The sequence below is a fragment of the Nerophis lumbriciformis genome, linkage group LG01, assembly GCF_033978685.3.
Source record: "Nerophis lumbriciformis linkage group LG01, RoL_Nlum_v2.1, whole genome shotgun sequence".
Classification (NCBI taxonomy): Eukaryota; Metazoa; Chordata; class Actinopteri; order Syngnathiformes; family Syngnathidae; genus Nerophis; species Nerophis lumbriciformis.
In genome coordinates, this window is record NC_084548.2 from 22,903,631 (window position 1) to 22,925,848 (window position 22,218).

The following is a 22,218-nucleotide window of genomic DNA, read 5'->3' on the forward strand; positions in this document are numbered from 1 at the left end:
TACCCCAGTCTGCTGACATGCAAACAGAGTAGTAGATTTTTGTAAAAAAAACTTTTATAATTGTAAAGGACAATGTTTTATCAACTCATTGCAATAATGTAAATTTGTTTTAATTATTAAATGAACCAAAAATATGACTTATTTTATTTTTGTGAAAATATTGGACACAGTGTGTTGTCAAGCTTATGAGATGCGTTGCAAGTGTAAACCACTGTGACACTATTGTTGTTATTTTTTTATACGGCGTGGAAGAATGGCCGTGCGCGACCCGAGGGTCCCTGGTTCAATCCCCACCTAGTACCAACCTCGTCATGTCCGTTGTGTCCTGAGCAAGACACTTCACCCTTGCTCCTGATGGGTGCTGGTTAGCGCCTTGCATGGCAGCTCCCTCCATCAGTGTGTGAATGTGTGTGTGAATGGGTAAATGTGGAAGTAGTGTCAAAACGCTTTGAGTACCTTGAAAGTAGAAAAGCGCTATACAAGTACAACCCATTTATCATTTATCATTTATATATATAAATGTCTAATGATAATGTCAATGAGGGATTTTTAATCACTGCTATGTTGAAATTGTAACTAATATTGATACTGTTGTTGATAATATTCATTTTTGTTTCACTACATTTGGTTTGTTCTGTATCATGTTTGTGTCTCCTCTCAATTGCTCTGTTTATTGCAGTTCTGAGTGTTGCTGGGTCAGGTTTGGTTTTGGAATTGGATTGCATTGTGATGGTATTGCTGTGTATTGTTTTGTTGGATTGATTAATTAAAATTTAAAAAAAATAAAATAAAAATAACCATCCTTCCATCCATCCATCCATCTTCTTCCGCTTATCCGAGGTCGGGTCGCGGGGGCAGCAGCCTAAGCAGGGAAGCTCAGACTTCCCTCTCTCCAGCCACTTCTTCCAGCTCCTCCCGGGGGATCCCGAGGCGTTCCCAGGCCAGCCGAGAGACATAGTCTTCCCAACGTGTCCTGGGTCTTCACCGTGGCCTACTGCCGGTCGGAAGTGCCCTAAACATCTCCCAAGGGAGGCGTTCGGGTGGCATCCTGACCAGATGCCCGAACCACCTCATCTGGCTCCTCTCGATGTGGAGGAGCAGCGGCTTTACTTTAAGTTCCCCCCGGATGACAGAGCTTCTCACCCTATCTCTAAGGGAGAGCCCCGCCACCCGGCGGAGGAAACTCATTTCGGCCGCTTGTACCCGTGATCTTGTCCTTTCGGTCATAACCCAAAGCTCATGACCATAGGTGAGGATGGGAACGTAGATCGACCGGTAAATTGAGAGCTTTGCCTTCTGGCTCAGCTTCTTCTTCACCACAACGGATCGATACAGCGTCCGCATTACTGAAGACGCGGCACCAATCTGCCTGAAGATCTCACGATCCACTCTTCCCTCACTCGTGAACAAGACTCTGAGGTACTTGAACTCCTCCACTTGGGGCAGGGTCTCCTCCCCAACCCAGAGATGGCACTCCACCCTTTTCCGGGCGAGAACCATGGACTTGGACTTGAAGGTGCTGATTCCCATCCCAGTCGCTTCACACTCAGCTGCGAACCGATCCAGTGAGAGCTAAAGATCCTGGCCAGATGAAGCCATCAGGACCACATCATCTGCAAAAAGCAGAGACCTTATCCTGCAGCCACCAAACCGGATCCCCTCAACGCCGTCTGAGCACTCCCCACAGGTTTTCCCGAGGGACACGGTCGAAAGCCTCCTCCAAGTCCACAAAGCACATGTAGGTAGACTGGTTGGGCAAACTCCCATGCACCTTCAAGGATCCTGCCGAGAGTATAGAGCTGGTCCACAGTTCCATGACCAGGACGAAAACCACACTGTTCCTCCTGAATCCGAGGTTCGACTATCCGGCGTAGCCTCCTCTCCAGTACACCTGAATAGACCTTACCGGGAAGGCTGGGGAGTGTGATCCCACGATCGTTGGAACACACCCTCCGGTTCCCCTTCTTAAAGAGAGGAACCACCACCCCGGTCTGCCAATCCAGAGGTACCGCCCCCGATGTCCACGCGATGCTGCAGAGTCTTGTCAACCAAGACAGCCCCACAACACCCATGGCCTTAAGGAACTCCGGGCGGATCTCATCCACCCCCGGGGCCTTGCCACCGAGGAGCTTTTTAACTACCTCAGCAACCTCAGCCCCAGAAATAGGAGAGCCCACCACAGGTTCCCCAGGCACTGGTTCCTCATAGGAAGATGTGTTGGTGGGATTGAGGAGGTCTTCGAAGTATTCCCTCCACCGATCCACAACATCCGCAGTCGAGGCCAGCAGAACACCATCCTCACCATACACGATGTTGATAGTGTACTGCTCCCCCTTCCTGAGGCGGCGGATGGTGGTCCAGAATCGCTTCGAAACCGTCCAGAAGTCGTTTTCCATGGCTTCCCCGAACTCCTCCCATGTCCGAGTTTTTGCCTCTGCGACTGCTAAAGCCGCACACCGCTTGGCCTGTCGGTACCTGTCCGCTGCCTCAGGAGTTCTATGAGCCAAAAGAACCCGATAGGACTCCTTCTTCAGCTTGACGGCATCCCTCACCGCCGGTGTCCACCAACGGGTTCTAGGATTACCGCCACGACAGGCACCAACTACCTTGCGGCCACAGCTCCAATCAGCCGCCTCGACAACAGAGGCGCGGAACATGGTCCACTCGGACTCAATGTCCAGCACCTCCCTCGTGACATGTTCAAAGTTCTTCCGGAGGTGGGAATTGAAACTCTCTCTGACAGGAGACTCTGCCAGACGTTCCCAGCAAACCCTCTTAATGCGTTTGGGCCTGCCAGGTCTGTCCGGCATCCTCCCCCACCATCGCAGCCAACTCACCACCAGGTGGTGATCGGTAGAAAGCTCCGCCCCTCTCTTCACCCGAGTGTCCAAAACATGAGGCCGCAAATCCGATTACTACAAAGTCACTCATGGAACTGCGGCCTAGGGTGTCCTGGTGCCAAGTGCACATATGGACACCCTTATGTTTGAACATGGTGTTCTTTATGGACAATCTGTGACGGGCACAAAAGTCCAATAACAAAACACCACTCGGTTTCAGATCCGGGCGGCCATTCTTCCCAATCATGCCTCTTCAGGTTTCACTGTCACTGCCAACCTGAGCGTTGAAGTCCCCCAGAAGAACGAGGGAATCACCCGGGGAGCACTCTCAAGTACTCCCTCGAGTGAATCCAAAAAGGGTGGGTACTCTGAGCTGCCGTTTGGCGCGTAAGCGCAAACAACAGTCAGGACCCGTCCCTCCACCCGAAGGCGGAGGGAAGCTACCCTCTCGTCCACTGGGTTGAACTCCAACGTGCAGGCTCTGAGCCGGGGGGGCAACAAGAATTGCCACCCCAGCCCGTCGCCTCTCACTGCCAGAGTGGAAGAGAGTCCAGCCCAGTCCAGAACTGGTTCCAGAGCCCTTGCTGTGCATCGAAGTGTGTCCGACTATATCTAGCCGGAACTTCTCGACCTCGCGCACTAGCTCAGGCTCCTTCCCCCCCCAGCGAGGTGACGTTCCACGTCCCAAGAGCTAGCTTCTGTAGCCGAGGATCGGACCACCAAGTGCACTGCCTTCGGCTTCTGCCCAGCTCACACTGCACCCGACCTCTATGGCCCCTGCTATGGGTGGTGAGCCCATTGGAGGGGGGACCCACGTTGCCTCTTCGGGCTGCACCAGGCGCTCGCCATCATAAAAAATAACATTTTTTATAAATAAATAAAAAATCGATAAAAAAAAAAAAAAGAGAATCGATTCTGAATCGCACAACGTGAGAATCGCGATTCGAATTCGAATCGATTTTTTCCCTCACCCCTAATACTTATTAAGGCTGATCGATGAAAGATGCTTCCAGTGTGCTTTTGGTAGGCATAAAGACAACAGCATCAACAGCATATATTTGAATGTTCACATTCATGCGGACATTTGGCAGTTCATTTATATATAAATAAAACAATACCTGTCCCAAAATAGAGTCTTGTGGAACCCCTACTGGGCACTCAAGATAGTATAATGAAGTGCCACCAAACCACACTGATTGTCTTTTGGACAAGTAGTACCGTGAGTCAGTTTAGACAGGAGAGGTTGATGGGCTACACAAGGCCTATTCAACTGGCGGACCGCGGGCCAAGTCCGGCCCGCCAAAGCTTTTCATTTGTTCCACCAAACATCGCCCAAATAGGCCCATTAAAACTAGGGTTGATCATGTATGCAGTACTCTTGCCACCCCACAGGACCAACAGCAAGGCATATGTGTCACAGAAGCAGCAGTGGAGTGAGTAGAAGAAGACACTCATTCATTGAACCTTGGAATAAAAATCTAAATCCATCCACCCATCTTCTTTTGCTTTTCCGAAGTCGGGTCAGCAGCCTAAGCAGAGAAGCCCAGACTTCCCTCTCCCCAGCTAAAATAATATTAATATAATTAATATATTCGCTAAAATATATTGCAAAAATCTGACTTTTAACAATGACTGGACAACAAACTATGAATGTTCTGCCCCGAGCAAGTGCTCGAGTCATTGTTTCCGGGCAGATCTTTTAAGCGATTGACACAATGATCCAGACAAGCAGCAACAATGAAGGAAATCCCAGCGTGTAAGCTTCATCACAAAACTTAGTCAAACATTTGCAAGTAGATATTGTGCATACAGATATTTAATTAGTTTTGTATTGAAATTACTGACATAGTGATGTATTTTGTACTCGTCGTGTTGTTGCTTGTCTAAGAGTAACTGCCGATCAAATCTTGTTTAACATGTAGCACTAAATTTGACCAGAAGAGGGCGACAATGACAACTAATTATACCTAAGGTTTAATTGCGGTAAGTCACATATAGTGTGTGCAATGTTTGATGTGAGAAGGTTGTGTAATTTGTATACGTGCAAACATTTGTAGTTTATTGTGTGAATATATTAATACTAAACCACAATGCACATTATGTAAAATACACAATAACAGTTATTTTTCTGTTATATTTACTTTATATTTCCATTTTCAGTCTTACAAACCTAAATGAAGGAAGAAGTGTAAAGAAATAAAACTATGGAAGGAAAATAATTGAAAAGAAAGAACATCAATCCTCAACAAAAACTGGAGCTTCTGTTTCTTCATGCTTTTAACTAGCTGCACACGCTGGAAACGAGTAGCAAGGGCAGAGTGATTAATGTATGGACAGTGCAGTGTGAAAGCCGATGTGTTTACTTAGCAATTATGTAAACGCTGTCACAAAGAAATATAACCCGCAGAGGCACTTTCTAACAAAACATCCACATTTCGATGTCCGGCCCCTGAGCCCTTGGGCTCTTGAAACTGCGACTGTCGTCATTATGTGGTCTACAGCATCAAAAGCCATCTTCAAGTTTAAAAAGACTGACCAACACAGGGGGTTATATTCAGCAAAGATTTCATTGTTTTTACAAAGACACAGTGGGCCATTTCAGTAGAGTGGTACTGGCAAAACCTGAATGGCTTAGCGTACAGACATAGTTGGGCGATATATTTGGATATATTTGTTTTGTCTCCTGATTTAAAATATTATTGAGACTAGAGCCACCATATATCGTGATGGGACAACTGATAATCTGATGGATAAATTAATCATGTGGTATTGGGCAAACCAGTGCATATTTGTATGTTTTAGGAAGACAGTATCAAGGCCATATGCATCTTTGGCATTTGAGGTTTCAAGGTGGCATCTGCAGCGGACCCACTGGAAGCGGAGCTGACGGTGACAGCGCCTACGCTGGTAAAGAGGCAGGCGGTGGCATCTGTGTAGGGAGCTGTGCATCCCCAGTTGCACAGCAACCAGTACTAGCCCCTCAGGAAGTGGATTCAAGACACTCTCTCTGGCTGAAGGGAGGAGCTGTTTACCCACAGCCTTAGCTGGAGCAGAGGCTAAGGATGAGTGGAGGGAGGTTTGCAGGAAAGTTGTTGCCCACAGTGTTCACATAGAACTGGAACAGGAAGCTGCTCCACACCCTGGACAAAAAAACATGAGAGGCTTGAACGTGCATTGAGCAGGAACTCGAGCAATAGGAGGATTGAGCCAGCGTGGAGCAGGAACTGGACCAATACTTATTGGTCCAGTTTTATTTATTTCAAGCGTGGAGATGAAATTGGAGCAATAAGAGACTTGAGCGAGTGTGGAACAGGAACAAATTGCTTCACACCTTGATTTGGCGTGGTGCAGCAAGCTTTGTTTCTGCGAGGAGTCGGAACAGGTCGCTCTAAAATCTTGAGAAGCAGGGGGTATAAAATGATAAATGGCAGTGTGTTTCCCCATGGTTTGCGCAAGGTTTTTGAGAAAGTCCAGTACACACAAACCTTTATCTAGTCTCCATATCTGACTTTGTAGACTTCCAATTGGAGTGGTTAAAGTTGCCTTCTATCATGAATACTGTGTGGCTATGAAGCTGTTGTGGATCTGTTATACTGTAGCTTCTCCATAGCTAGCCTAAAATTAGCCACAGCTGTTATAACTATAGATTTAAGCAGTCAGGCAAGTAAAACTGTAGACATTGGATTATGTAATAATTGTCCCGAGAGCCGTGTGCTAGTTGTATATACACATGCATATACAGTAACCACAAGACTAAAAATTGTTATTCGCTTCTCTGTTACTGCTTTTGTGTGTCTGCACACAAATTACTCGGACCGACAAGCAATTTTTAGTCAATACAATTAGTAATTGTGAAAACTATACAGACTATATATACTAGACACTTTAAAATATATATATATTGTTAAACCACCAATGGTAAAACACACGCTAGCCGGTGTTTTTTATTTTTTTATTTAACTGTGTGCAAGTTTTTAATTGACCTGAATTCAAATGAAAATGCAGCAAATAAACTGAATCAGTTGCATGTTCAATTCAAAGAACTTTGTTCTCATACAAGCACACAAATTTGAGATAGCATGAAATGTAGGTCCCAGATTTAGAATACCACAAAACAAATCTATGGTAAGAATATTGAGCCATTAAGAGACTGGTTTGAGGAACTTCAGCTTGCCTGGAAGGGAGTTAAAGGGAAGGGAGTTAAAACAATGACTATCTAAAATATCTACATTGAAAGGGAAATGAGAAGTCAGAAGGATTGTGTAATATAAAAATATATTAAAAATAAAATATAACCATCATAACACGGAACACCAATCAAGCTTGTGTGTAACATAAAATACACATCCTCAAAACGGGTAAATGAACACACAAAGGGATTATTACTAAGGCAACTTCGCACAACAAATACACACAAACACCTAAGAAATGTTGGAGGAATGATACCTTCCCAAAGGAAGCTGTTCCTCGACCTGGTGGTTCTAATCTGGATGCTCCGCAGCCTCCTGCCACAGGGGAGAGGATCAAAGACCGGTGTGCTGGGTGGTTGATGCAGAAAGCCCTCTTTTTGCATCTATTGATTAGACTGCCTGTGGTGGTGGGAAGGCAAATGTTCTCCACCCTCTGCAGTGCCTTCCTCTCTCAGCCATGCAATACCACACCATGATGCTGGTGCTGAGGGCACTTCCTTCCACAGCATGGACAACTGGAACCTTCTCATGGTGTGGTGCTGTGTCAAGTCACCTCATAAGCGGCGGCCGTCTAATCCAGATCTGCAACACTCAAATAACTTTGTGGGAGAACCATTGTTTTTTTCAACTGCCGGAGGTGCGAGTGCCATACTACATCTTCATAGTCTCCTCCTTTTAGTGGGTGACATCGAGTCCAATCTAGGCCTATCCTGTCTGTAGTGCACCAAGACGATTCGCTGTGACATCGCATCCATCAATTGTTTGAGCTGTCGATGTCCTTTCCAGACTGACCCTGAATTGAGCAAAAGCGTCCTCAAGACTTTGTTTTCCGTTTTTGTTGGAGGGTTGACATCAAACCACCACTTCAGACCACAGTCGTCCAAAACTACCAACGTTTCGTCTGTAGCAGTTAAATACCGAATAACAATGGTCCTGTTCCATGCCAAACCTGTCTTAGCGTTGCACATCACATATGCATTGGCATCTCAAGATACACCCATTCTTCAATCTGGCAGCATTCTGATTGTACAACACTCCTCCCAAACGTCAACCCTTGTACAGCAACATCTAGCATCAGCGCCCTTCAACCTAATTGTACAAACACACATCCACTGTGATACTTCACCCCTAATCCACCACAGACACTGCTATCCCCCCTCACTGTACAGAATCCTTCTGTACATACTGCCTCTTCCCTTCAAGTCACTGTCATACCTTGTGTCAACAATACAATTGACAGCATATCTCCTCCACAAGCCACACCACATCAGCATTTCCCACCTGTCAAAAACCCTTGGCACGCTCCCCAAAAATCCATTGTCTGCAAAATATTTTGTCGCGCCCCAGAAACTTGATTCACCCTCGAAAAATCACACCATGGTACAGAATTGAGATGCGCCACATGCATTGTTTTTATCCATAAAAAAAAGACTTGGTTATGAGGATCATTCCCTGCAAATAGATGGTTATGTCATCCGTCAGGATCAACAAGGTAGCGGCACAGCCCACAAAAGAGGTGGTGGCCTTATAACCTACATCTGGCACGGTACCGAATACTCTATACCACCGGGCGCAAATCCCTCTCAGCTGGAATTCCAAAAAGTCGCCATCCACAAAGCACGAAGGCGTCAATTTCTCATTACTACATGCCGACAAAATCCTCTGACTATGCCCAACTCACCAACACTGCCTGGACAGACCATCTTCCAACCAACAGAGGTATCATTTGTGGTGACCTCAATGCACACCATAAATCATGGGACGAGTTTGCAAGAACAGATCCACATGGGGCTTCACTTAAACACTGGCTGGAAAATGTTTCCAAAACCAACTTAATGACGGCTAGGTTACAGCAAAGTGTGGGCGTCAGCACTCCTGATATTAATACCAGCAGAACAGTTCTCATGAGAAACCATGTACGAGTTGGGCTCTGATCATCTCCCGATCCTGATACGCTAAAGTGAAGTCCTGAAAGTCGAATGGCCCTACCAAAGAGTGCGGAGAAACAACAGAAAAGCATATTAGTTCGAATTCAGTTTGTGTCTCAATGAAAGCATCCCAAAAGTGGAGGAGGAGACGTCTTCTTCTGCCCTTTCCACCCTTCTCAAGGATGCTGAGTCTGTAGCGGTCCACATCAAAGCCGCCCATCCAACGGAGATACCATGGATGACTTCTGAAATCCCAAAACTCATCAAGAAGTGGAACCGACTCAGACGAGACCTAGCAACAAATCGTGCTGAAATGTAGAGAAGTCGCCACACTCACACAAGAGGCTAAGCGGGACGCGTGGCACAAGCATCTCCAGACGATCGCTAAGAACAAAAGACTTTGCGCAAGCTTGAATGGCCGTCAAAACCCCGTTCCATAGGGAAATCTCTGGCTTACAACGGGGACACTTACCAAGGCGTCAGCGTTTGTCCAACACTATGCCCACATCAATGGACAGAAGAGCGATAAACCCATGCGGAAGGCCGTGAGGGAGCTTTACCAAACAATGAAGAGCTGACGCACAATCCCACGCCAACAAATGGAAGAAGCCTTCAGCATAGAAGATATGAATGCGGCCTTAACCATGGCTGGAAAAACAAGTTGTGCCCCCAATCATGTCAAATCACCACAATTGTCCTCTTTCGGAAAAATCCGGCGGACATGGGTAGCTACCGACCAATAGCCCTGATGTCTAGCTTCTCGAACAAATTTTTGCAAGCCTGTTATCCTTGTGGCTTGAGGAACACTCGATCCTTAGGCCTTGGCAAGCTGGTTTCAGAAAAGGTCGCAGCACCACCCATCAATACCTCCGACGATCATCATATCCCGCAAAATAAGAATGAGCTCCCTAAAAAAACATTTTAATCTGATCAGTAACTACTGTGTTTGGCAATGGACGAGTTAGTATTATAATTCATTAACAGACTATTATGTAGCCAATTGCATTGGCCGGCTCGGGCCTCTGTTGTTTACATTTGTTCAAAGCAGCAGCAGTACAAGATAATATAGAATAGAAAAATATTTTATTGTCAATATACACACGCAAACATCCAGGATCTAGCATAGGAGAAATAATGACTCAGTAGAAGTTTAACCTTAGCCAGCGTTAAGTACCAGACATTTCCGACTTGGCTTCCTTACTTTGTGTCCGCTGTGTTTCAGCCGACAACAAACCAGAGCCAGCCGCATGGTCTTGCGAGATGTTGTGTTGTGGTGTTGTGTTGTGGTGAAAGTCAATTAAAAATCAGATTTGGTGGCGATCACCAGTGTACATATTCCATATGGTCTAGCGAAACAAAACAAACAAGTACTGTAGTAAACAAGGCTGCCGGCCCAGGGTCAAAAGGCTCACACTGACTGTGAGGGGGCGTGTAAGGTGGCCTTCATTTGCATCTAACAACTTCACCTCTCAAAACTAATCGTTTTTAAAGAAAGCTAGAAATTAAATTGAAGACTTTACAGCAAAATCTGTGCAAAATTCTGACCACATAACCAACATTACATGTTAGATCAAAATAAAGTGTTTTAAAAATATGAAAAACATCATGATATAAACCCTTTTTGACCCTGAGCTGTCGACTGGCTTAGTTCCGATCAGTCAGCCAGATCCCGATTGCGAGGAACCCCAGTACGGTCAGCAACTGTGTGGGCCCTTGCTGGGCTTAGCTCTGTGCACAGTTCCAGGAGGAAATCTAAACCGTCATCATTTTGACAGTAAATCTTCTCTGTCTCAGAACACATGCTCTCTCCATTAGCAATATCTTCTAATACCATTGTTTTAGTGTGTGTTTTTTAGCACCCCTTTGCCTATTCTTTTATATCCATGTGTGTATGGTGGTGTGTTAATTGTTCATATGTCTCTGATGTGGACATTAATGAGTCTGAGGAGTAATTTTTTGCACATTTCTTTATTCAATCATCACCTCTGTATGTCACCAAAGTATCCACAGCATGTAGAAATGTGCGTACTCCAGCCATGAAGTAGGTGTGAGGCACGGCACATTGATGCAGGCTCTTGATATTGAACAATGTCATTAAAAAGTGTATACACAAGGTTTTTGTGCATATGCACTCCTAATACATTAGGTCCATTGAGATATATTTAAACAAGCACTTGAAAAAAATTATGGAATCAGCAAACTGGAAGGATGTTCATTCAGATTAGGTTTGTGGAATGAAAGCGGATAACATACATGACACAAAACTATAGTCATTTAAAATTTCAAAACGTTCTGGCTTTAAGAAACAGGGAAATAAATTGTGGTAGTAACAGTCTTTTTTTTTTAGATCAAACAGTTTGTGAAAATTATGGAATTACTCAATTCTGAGAACAAAATTATGGAATCACCCTGTAAATGTTCATTTCCAAACCAAACACCTGACATTTGATGCAGACAAAAAGGAGAGCTGTTTCCCCATGTGGATGGAAATTAATATTGATTGTTCACAGCCAACTGTGTCTAAAATCTGCTGGGCCAACATAGACTATCATGACATACAATGTGTGAATACACTTACATTCAAAACAGACAATTCACAGTAAAACAAATAAACATTTTGAAAATTGGAGTCACCATCTTTGACCGAACTGTAAAAATGTACCTAAAAGAAATGGTATTTAAATGGTAAATGGGTTGTACTTGACTAAATGGCGCCTAAACAGAGCTAACTTGACCACAACGCGTATTTATTGAATGGAACGTGAGCCGGACGTGACGTCAGTAACATAACAGCCAAAAGGTTTCCTTTTGATGGTAAACTATTTGGAACACCCTTGAATGAGAGAAAATCATGAGCTTGCTTTTATCTGTATTTAAAACCTTTTTAAGATCATATAAGCGAGCCGGGATGACTTGTGAAAACTCAAAAGCCTGAGTGCTGGAGGTTGAATGGCAATAAATAATAAAGTTGTGTGCATAAAAAACTGACACATTTTTACAAAGATTATTCATGTAGATAGAGGCAACATCAGCTGGATTGTCCTCACTGCCCACATACCTCCATTGAGACAGGTCTGTGTTGTCACGAATGAGTGAGACTTTGTTGGCCACGTAGGTCTTAAATCCTGCCTGGTCATTTTGGAGGTATTTGAGGACGGTTTGACTGTCTGTCCAGAAGATGGAGGGCTGTAATTCCTTCCTGAGCATTTTGTCCACCTTTACAGAAAGTACAGCAGCAGCCAGCTCTAGTCGTGGGATTGTGATTTGTTTAAGTGGGGGAATTCTGGACTTTCCTAGAAGAAATGCAACATGCACAGCTCTCTGAGAGCAGACCTGCCTGATGTAGCTCACTGTGCCATAGCTCCCTTCACTGGCACCTGCAAAATGATGCAGTTTAACAGATAGATGTTGGTGTTTCACAGGCCACAAGCTTAAAGCAATGTGTTACGCTGAAACATTTGAGGCCCTCCTGGCTTTTGAGTTTCATTCTTTAGATCTTGGGTTAAGGGCTCGTCCCATCCAAAGCTTTTTTGACAGAGCACCTGTAGCAACTGCTTGGTTGGGAGGATTAGAGGAGCCAGAAAGCCGGGTGGGTTAAAGATAGAGCTCACAACAGAAAGGATACCACTGTGGGCGTGTGACTTGTCCATGATATTGATGTTGAACAGCAAGGTGTCAGAGTTCACACACCACTGCAAACCCAAAGCCCTTTCTATGGAGAGGCTATTCTTGTCGAGGTCTAGAGTTCTAATTTCCTTAGCCTTCTGCTCTTGGGAAATAGAAGCTAGGACTGCTCTACTGTTGCTAACCCCTGGGTGAGCTGAAACCCCGTCTTACTGCCTAATGCAGTAAGATCTTTCACCAGCTGTTTAGCTTCTGTTTCTGTGGACACTGACTTTACACAGTCATTATATAAAAGTTGTGTATGATGGTGTCAGTTATCTGAGGAGGAATATTATCCTGATGGTCGTTGGCAGTCTTTCTTAAGGCATAACTTGCACAACTTTGGGAGGACACTGCACCAAATATGTGCACTAACATACGGTACTTCTTTGGGCTCAGACTAGTGTCTCCCTGTGGCCACCACAAGACGCGCAAGTAATCTACCTTAGACCTGTCGACTCTGACCTGATAGAACATCGACTTGATGTCCGCCATGACCTCAATGGGTTCCTTCCTGAATCTTAAAAGGACGCCTTCTAGAGAGTTGGTCAGGTCCCCGTGGTGTGGTATGTACCAAACCTTTGTCTGGCTAAGCTCCTCCTCTGGCACCTCCTCAGCATAGTTGCTTTCCAGGATGTTATTGAGAGAGAGATACAACGTACCCCTGTTTGAATTGCTGGTTCCTTTCCATTTTCCTTTTCAGGCGTTGAAGGCGCTGTTCGGCACTTGGGCGGTTGTTGGGCAGGTTGACGGTTGGCTTTCTGAAGGGTAACTAGTCACGTCCGTTGTGTCCTTGTGCAAGACACTTCACCCCTTGCTCCTGATGGCTGCTGGTTAGCGCCTTGCATGGCAGCTCCCGCCATCAGTGTGTGAATGTGTGTGTGAATGGGTGAATGTGGTTATACTGTCAAAAGCTTTGAGTACCTTGAAGGTAGAAAAGCGCTATACAAGTATAACCCATTTATCATTTATTTATCATTTAATTTCAGGATGTAGTGTCCGTCCTGTAGGACTGCCTAATTGTCTATCTCTAACAACGGTCTGAGCTGTCAGTAGAAGAACAGCTCAGTCTTTTCCCTCTAACACTACCTCACTGAACCAGGATTATACTGGGAAATCAGAAGCTCCTCCAGATTTGCAACTGAAATTATATTTACTTTTGCACTCAGTGCCTCACTATTCCCACCTCTCAATGGTCCATTGACCACCCATCCCAATAGCGTTATCACTGCATGTGGACGCCCACTTTGGCTATTTATAACCTCCCATGGCTCTAACAGTTTTGGAACACTTGTGAGCTCCACCTTTGAACTGATGCTTGGGAGTATACATTACCTGATATACGGCCATGGTGCTATTTCTTCCTGTTTAGGGATGCTGCTTATGGTGACTGGCATTTTGTTCTGTGTAAAGACAACAGGAAGAGTCTGCATTACAACTTAGTGAGTCACAACAAGCTGTAACAACGGATAAATCAATGACGAACATGATATGATGCGGTTCATACGTGTTTACTTATGCAGCCATTAACACTGCCTATGCGTACGTGCTGTTTACATACATTTTTCGTAGGTTGGCAAGCTAACAGCAAGGCTAAGTTAGATAACAAGAATGCCTGCAACTTGTCAGGACCCCCACCCTGTATTACTCAACTCATGAAAAACAAGATTTTTGTTATTTTCAATGTGAGTAGGCCAACTCAGTTTTAATAAAAGTAATTTTACCCACATCTGCGGTCCTCTCCAAGTTGAGTTTTTCTTTGCCCTGATGTGGGCTCTGAACCGAGGATGTCGTTGTGGCGTGTGCAGCCCTTTGAGACACTTGTGATTTAGGGCTATATAAATAAACATTAATTGATTGATTGATGATATTAGGGGGAACATTGGTGCCAACATGACTAGGCTTTGTGGAAACACAGCTTCTGGGGAAAGTATAGCTTACAGCCATCATAGTTTGAAACTATTCAGGTTGGTTGTATTTTTACCAAAGAAAATGGAGCCACTAGGTTTTCAACATGTCTTATTGTCTACCTTGCAATGATAAAATGTGTCTATATGTCTTCTCTATCTTCCAGGGGTAAAGTATATATTGTAATGATGTGTGTAATAAGGATATAACAATATGAGGATTTCATATCACGGTACGGGCAGAGAATAATTTCGCCACACCTAGTGTGTGTGTGACAATCATGGGTACTTGAACTTTTTTTAACTTAAGGTTATTGTGACCAAAATTAACACGGTTATCATTATTATTATGGAATGTGAAATGTTTTTAAAACATAACTAAAATAAATAGACACAATGTTTGAAAAAACATTATTTTGCATTTGTTTCACTGAGGTGTTTTAGTCTTAGTGTTTTATCTGTCTTAATAGCTAATCTTTTATTGCTGTACTGTAAATATTTGTTTGTACAGTACACTTAGAGATGTATTTAAATTAAAAATGCGTCACAAATAAAATTCTAAATATGTATCACTCCTGGCGGGCGCAGTGTCTGTCCTACTCTGTTCAGCGGTACTTGAACGCACCATAAAAAACACCTTGTCTTTTTTCCTCTGAGGAAAGAAGCACCATTCTGCTAAGAGAGCACAGCTTGTAGGTTCAATGTGCAAAACTGAATAGCTCAGTTGCTCAGACAGTAATGTATTTATACAAGTTTAGATTGTGGTATGTGACATACAGAATGTCTCTTGTTTTCCTGTTAGCTTTAAGTAAGTCCACTATGGCCCGTAGGTTTATAAAAGTGCAGTTATCAGTTTTTAGATCATTTTACCCGTCGGGAGTGTTGTCACCAACATTATTACGTTGCATCCCTACACTATAGTCACATTTCCCGGTGTGAATTTCAAATACCGTGTCCTAGTAATTGGAGTACTGATTGGATCCCCGCCATGATTTACACCTGCCCCTCTCCTGCATGCTACTATGATTGGATCAATTCCTAACCTGTCCCACCCGCCTGAAAACAAAACTAAATATGATTGGATTTCATCTCTGTCAATTAATTTTTGTCTCGTTTTTATTCCATCCATCCATCCATCCATCTTCTTCCGCTTATCCGAGGTCGGGTTGCGGGGAAAGCAGCCTAAGCAGGGAAGCCCAGACTTCCCTCTCCCCAGCCACTTCGTCCAGCTCCTCCCGGGGGATCCCGAGGCGTTCCCAGGCCAGCCGGGAGACATAGTCTTCCCAAAGTGTCCTGGGTCTTCCCCGTGGCCTCCTACCGGTCGGACGTGCCCTAAACACCTCCCGAGGGAGGCGATCGGGTGGCATCCTGACCAGATGCCCAAACCACCTCATCTGGCTCCTCTCGATGTGGAGGAGCAGCGGCTTTACTTTGAGCTCCCCCCGGATGACAGAGCTTCTCACCCTATCTCTAAGGGAGAGCCCTGCCACCCGGCGGAGGAAACTCATTTCGGCTGCTTGTACCCGTGATCTTGTCCTTTCGGTCATAACCCAAAGCTCATGACCATAGGTGAGGATGGGAACGTAGATCGACCGGTAAATTGAGAGCTTTGCCTTTCGGCTCAGCTCCTTCTTCACCATAACGGATCGATACAGCGTCCGCATTACTGAAGATGCCGCACCGATCCGCCTGTCGATCTCACGATCCACTCTTCCCTCACTCGTGAACAAGACTCCGAGGTACTTGAACTCCTCCACTTGGGGCAGGGTCTCCTCCCCAACCCGATGTTGGCATTCCACCCTTTTCCGGGCGAGAACCATGGACTCGGACTTGGAGGTGCTGATTCTCATCCCAGTCGCTTCACACTCAGCTGCGAACCGATCCAGCGAGAGCTGAAGATCCTGGCCAGATGAAGCCATCAGGACCACATCATCTGCAAAACGCAGAGACCTAATCCTGCAGCCACCAAACCGGATCCCCTCAACGCCTTGACTGCGCCTAGAAATTCTGTCCATAAAAGTTATGAACAGAATCGGAGTCCAACCCTCACTGGAAACGTGTCCGACTTACTGCCGGCGATGCGGACCAAGCTCTGACACTGATCATACAGGGAGCGGACCGCCAAAATCAGACAGTCCGATACCCCATACTCTCTGAGCACTCCCCACAGGACTTCCCGAGGGACACGGTCGAATGCCTTCTCCAAGTCCACAAAGCACATGTAGACTGGTTGGGCAAACTCCCATGCACCCTCAAGGACCCTGCCGAGAGTATAGAGCTGGTCCACAGTTCCACGACCAGTACGAAAACCACACTGTTCCTCCTAAATCCGAGGTTCGACTATCCGGCGTAGCCTCCTCTCCAGTACACCTGAATAGACCTTACCGGGAAGGCTGAGGAGTGTGATCCCACGATAGTTAGAACACACCCTCCGGTTCCCCTTCTTAAAGAGAGGAACCACCACCCCGTTCTGCCAATCCAGAGGTACCGCCCCCGATGTCCACACGATGCTGCAGAGTCTTGTCAACCAAGACAGCCCCACAGCATCCAGAGCCTTAAGGAACTCCGGGCAGATCTCATCCACCCCCGGGGCCTTGCCACCGAGGAGCTTTTTAACTACCTCAGCAACCTCAGCCCCAGAAATAGAAGAGCCCACCACAGATTCCCCAGGCACTGCTTCCTCATGTTGGTGGGCTTGAGGAGGTCTTCGAAGTATTCCCTCCACTGATCCACAACATCCGCAGTCGAGGTCAGCAGAACACCATCCTCACCATACACGGTGTTGATAGTGCACTGCTTCCTCTTCCTGAGGCAGCGGATGGTGGTCCAGAATCGCTTCGAAGCCGTCCAGAAGTCGTTTTCCATGGCTTCCCCGAACTCCTCCCATGTCCGAGTTTTTGCCTCCGCAACCGCTGAAGCCGCACACCGCTTGCCCTGTCGGTACCTGTCTGCTGCCTCAGGAGTCCTATGAGCCAAAAGAACCCGATAGGACTCCTTCTTCAGCTTGACGGCATCCTTCACCGCCGGTGTCCACCAACGGGTTCTAGGATTACTGCCACGACAGGCACCAACTACCTTGCGGCCACAGCTCCAATCAGCTGCCTCGATAATAGAGGCGCGGAACATGGTCCACTCGGACTCAATGTCCAGCACCTCCCTCGTGACATGTTCAAAGTTCTTCCGGAGGTGGGAATTGAAACTCTCTCTGACAGGAGACTCTGACAAACGTTCCCAGCAAACTCTCACAATGCGTTTGGGCCTGCCAGGTCTGTCCGGCATCCTCCCCCACCATTGCAGCCAACTCACCACCAAGTGGTCCAATAACAAAACACCACTCGGGTTCAGATTCGGGCGGCCATTCTTCCCAATCACGCCTCTCCATGTTTCACTGTCGCTGCCAACATGAGCATTGAAGTCCCCCAGTAGAACGAGGGAATCACCCGGGGGAGCACTCACAAGTACTCCCTCAAGTACTCTGAGCTGCCGTTTGGCGCGTAAGCGCAAACCACAGGTGAAGGCGGAGGGAAGCTACCCTTTCGTCCACCGGGTTGAACTCCAACGTGCAGGCTCTGAGCCGGGGGGGCAACAAGAATTGCCACCCCAGCCCGTCGCCTCTCATTGCTGGCAACGCCAGAGTGGAAGAGAGTCCATCCCCTCTCGAGAGAACTGGTTCCAGAGCCCTTGCTGTGCGTCGAAGTGAGTCCGACTATATCTAGCCGGAACTTCTCGACCTCGCGCACTGGCTCAGGCTCCTTCCCCCCCAGCGAGGTGACGTTCCACGTCCCAAGAGCTAGCTTCTGTAGCCGAAAATCGGACCGCCAAGTGCCCCGCCCTCGGCTGCCGCCCAGCTCACACTGCACCCGACCTCTATGAACCCTGCTATGGGTGGTGAGCCCTTTGGAGGGGGGACCCACGTTGCCTCTTCGGGCTGTGCCCGGCCAGGCTCGCCATCGAGCCCCGCCTCCGGGCCTGGCTCCAGAGGGGGGCCCCGGTGACCCGCGTCCGGGCGAGGGAAGTCTGGGTCCTTTATTTTTATTCGTCGACTAAATTGTCAATTTTGTCATTGTTTTGACTTCTTATTGTCCTATTTTAGTAAGGGGAAAAAGGTAGTTGACGATAGCTATGGCAATTATTCTTAGTCAACAAAATTAACACTGCACAGTAGTCATGCAATTGCGTCCCACCCAACACCCCGACGACCCACACTCAACAATTTCAGGAAGATTGGAGCATGTGTAAGGAAGTTATTACTGGTATTGTTTTTCACAACAAGGTGGCGATAATGGCGGCGCTGTCGTCATGCATTTGAAAGCCACCCAATTCTTCGACCCACCATCAAACATTTCAGGAAGAATGGAGCATGACAGTTATAATTTTTCATGACAAGGGGGCGATGGCAGGGTGTCATCATCATTATTCCTACCAAATAAGAGCTGGATCTGAATTTGTGGAACTAAGTTATTAACGTTTGGGTTTTGTGGTGAAGGGTTGGCGGCATGCCACACCCACATTTTATGGTGTAGGCAAAATGTGTTCCCAATTTACCTCTCTCTATTGTAATATCTGAAATTTTAACCGCGACTCATTTGGTCAAAGTCCCCAGGAGTAATTTGTTTAAGTACAACCCCTTTTTTCTACAAAAAATGGCCAAAAACCATTGGAGCAAAGTTTGTTAGCAATTTATCATCACTTGTATGTATAGTATATGTAATTTTAACCGCACCTCATTTGGTCAAAGTGCCTCGTAGGAATTTGTTAAAGTACAACCCTTTTTTTCATCGAAAAAAATGGAAGAGGAAAACCAAGATGACCGACTTCCTGTTAGTTTTTAGGTATGGGTTTCGGAGATTTTTATGTGTGTCCCGTCTCCTGCGTTTAAAGTGTTGATACGTGAAACTGGTAGGAGGGGCATTTTTTTTCAAAGTTTAAAGGTGGCACTGGAGAACCAATTTAGAAATTTAATTTTCGAGACCCCCAAAGTATGAATTTTTTTGCCATACGTGACGCGCCTGCAAAATATGGGTCTTTTTTCGCAAGTTAGGCCTCAAAAAGGCGTCCAAACGTATAGAAGAAGAAACACAGCAATTTCAATAGGGCCCTTGCGGTGCTCTGCATCGCCCCTGCAGGGCTTGCTCCGCTGATTACTGTAGGAATTAAAAAGTACACTAATAAGTAATTAACTTATAACTAATTCAAATGTTAGAGTCCCATATGTTTTATAAGCTTATCTTTGAGAGACAAACAAACTCACTCTTTACTTTTAGATTTAACTACATATATTTGGTATATTTCCAATGTTTTATGTGTTATCTGTTCGCTGTAATGAAAACAGAACAACAACTCAATTTACATAGCGGTGGATCACACATACTTTCCTCCAGCCTGTCAAATGAAAAAATTGTCACTCTTTGCTTTTTCACACTTTTCATTTTCTTCTATTTTTCATCTTTGCTGTCCTATAGGTGACCAAGACAATCTTTGCTATCTTACTGGCTTTCATCATTACTTGGACACCCTATAACGTCATGGTGCTGATCTCCACCTTCTGCCAGTCGTGTGTTCCTGACACCGTGTGGGCCATTGGCTACTGGCTGTGCTATGTTAACTCCACTATCAATCCAGCTTGTTACGCCCTGTGCAACGCCACATTCAAAAAGACTTTCAAGAACCTGCTGCTGTGCCAATACAAGAACATAGGCACAAGATGAAAGGGGAGGAGGGGTGCTAAGGGGAGAATGGAGGTTGTGGAAAAAGAAGGGAGGAGAGAGGGTAAGAAGATGACGATGGATGGAGGCATTTCAAAGAAGGGCTCCTGAAGACATTTGCAGGGTGCAGATAGGAATGACATGCTTTCATCATATTTGCTCTGAGGGAGCATGTGGGAGGATATGTATTATTGATGAGCTGATGGAAAAAATATGTCTAGAAAAAAACTATACTAATGAATGGCTGTAAAACAACTAAGGAAAGGGGGGAAACATTGCCAGTGGTTCTGAAAGAAGAAAAGGTTCTAAACAGATTAAGATAAATTAATTCAGTGATTAAAGAAATTGGATGTAATATAATTATGATTGCAGTGTATGAATAAATGTATTGTGTGCAGTGATTGAATGACTGCTAAACATTGAAACAATACAGATGCATAAATTGTATACTACTTTGATGAATACAGGGATTGTTGTGGTGTTGATACTCTCGATGATTCATCACTTGAATTGAATATTTACCTTCATAAAAAAAGTGATCACTCAAAACCTTCAGGACTTATTGTGTCCAAATGTCACATTTGTAAAGAGGAGTGAAGCACAATCCCAAAGACGCAACCACGTTTTGCATGGGGATTCAAATACTTCACTCAATGAAATACAAGTAAATAAAGTATTTTTAATGGGTTTTTTTCAAGATTTAGTTGATATTCCATTTTTCTCTCTCAAAATAAACCAATCGTAAAAATACTGACTGTTCATGTCATGTAAGATGCTAAACTTAAAAAAATGCAGGGGATCAAATAAGTTCCCATACTGTATATAGTTATGTAACAAGTTACACACCTTAGCTTTCATTACATCACATGTATAGCACACACGTTGTACATTCTCTACTTTATAGGAAGTATACTTTAATTTGCTTTAATATGGCATGTGGTAATATGGCTACAGCCATTAACTATTGTTGATAAGATAACATTCCACTATATTGTATTCATGCAAACAAAGTACTGACAAGTCTACAGATAGTACTGAGCAGAGTTTGATTTTAGCTGATAGTTTAACCATTATAATATACATTTACAGTCAGTGTTTCTCGTGGACAACATAGAGAAACACGGAACCAAGCCAACAGGAGCTTTTTGTTTGCTAACTCTGTCTAATATAACTAAAATACATAATAATAATAAATGTTTTTATGTAATGACAATACCAAATACAGTACCAATAGTTAATCATTCATATTACTGTGACTAAATTAATAATTAAATTCATATATACCAAAGACCATCCATCCATCCATCCATCTTCTTCCGCTTATCCGAGGTCGGGTCGCGGGGGCAGCAGCCTAAGCAAGGAAGCCCAGACTTCCCTCTCCCCAGCCACTTCGTCCACCTCTTCCTGTGGGACCACGAGGCGTTCCCAGGCCAGCCGGGAGACATAGTCTTCCCAACGTGTCCTGGGTCTTCCCCGCGGCCTCCTACCGGTCGGACGTGCCCTAAACACCTCCCTAGGGAGGCGTTCGGGTGGCATCCTGACCAGATGCCCGAACCACCTCATCTGGCTCCTCTCGATGTGGAGGAGCAGCGGCTTTACTTTGAGCTCCTCCCGGATGGCAGAGCTTCTCACCCTATCTCTAAGGGAGAGCCCCGCCACCCGGCGGAGGAAACTCATTTCGGCCGCTTGTACCCGTGATCTTGTCCTTTCGGTCATAACCCAAAGCTCATGACCATAGGTGAGGATGGGAAAGTAGATCGACCGGTAAATTGAGAGCTTTGCCTTCCGGCTCAGCTCCTTCTTCACCACAACGGATCGATACAGCGTCCGCATTACTGAAGACGCCGCACCGATCCGCCTGTCGATCTCATGATCCACTCTTCCCTCACTCGTGAACAAGACTCCGAGGTACTTGAACTCCTCCACTTGGGGCAAGATCTCCTCCCCAACCCGGAGATGGCACTCCACCCTTTTCCGGGCGAAAA

At 45.5% G+C, this 22,218-nt stretch overlaps 1 protein-coding gene across 1 annotated transcript in view; it reads left to right on the top strand.

The window, feature by feature from the left end:
• Positions 1 to 21,786, top strand: part of chrm4a (cholinergic receptor, muscarinic 4a) — a 128,244-nt gene extending 106,458 nt beyond the window's left edge. The window contains exon 7 of the mRNA XM_061977262.1: positions 19,991 to 21,786. Coding sequence (XP_061833246.1) covers positions 19,991 to 20,236 — 246 coding nt within the window. The 3' untranslated portion in view covers positions 20,237 to 21,786. The remainder of the gene's footprint in view (positions 1 to 19,990) is intronic.
• Positions 21,787 to 22,218: the final 432 nt, after the last annotated feature.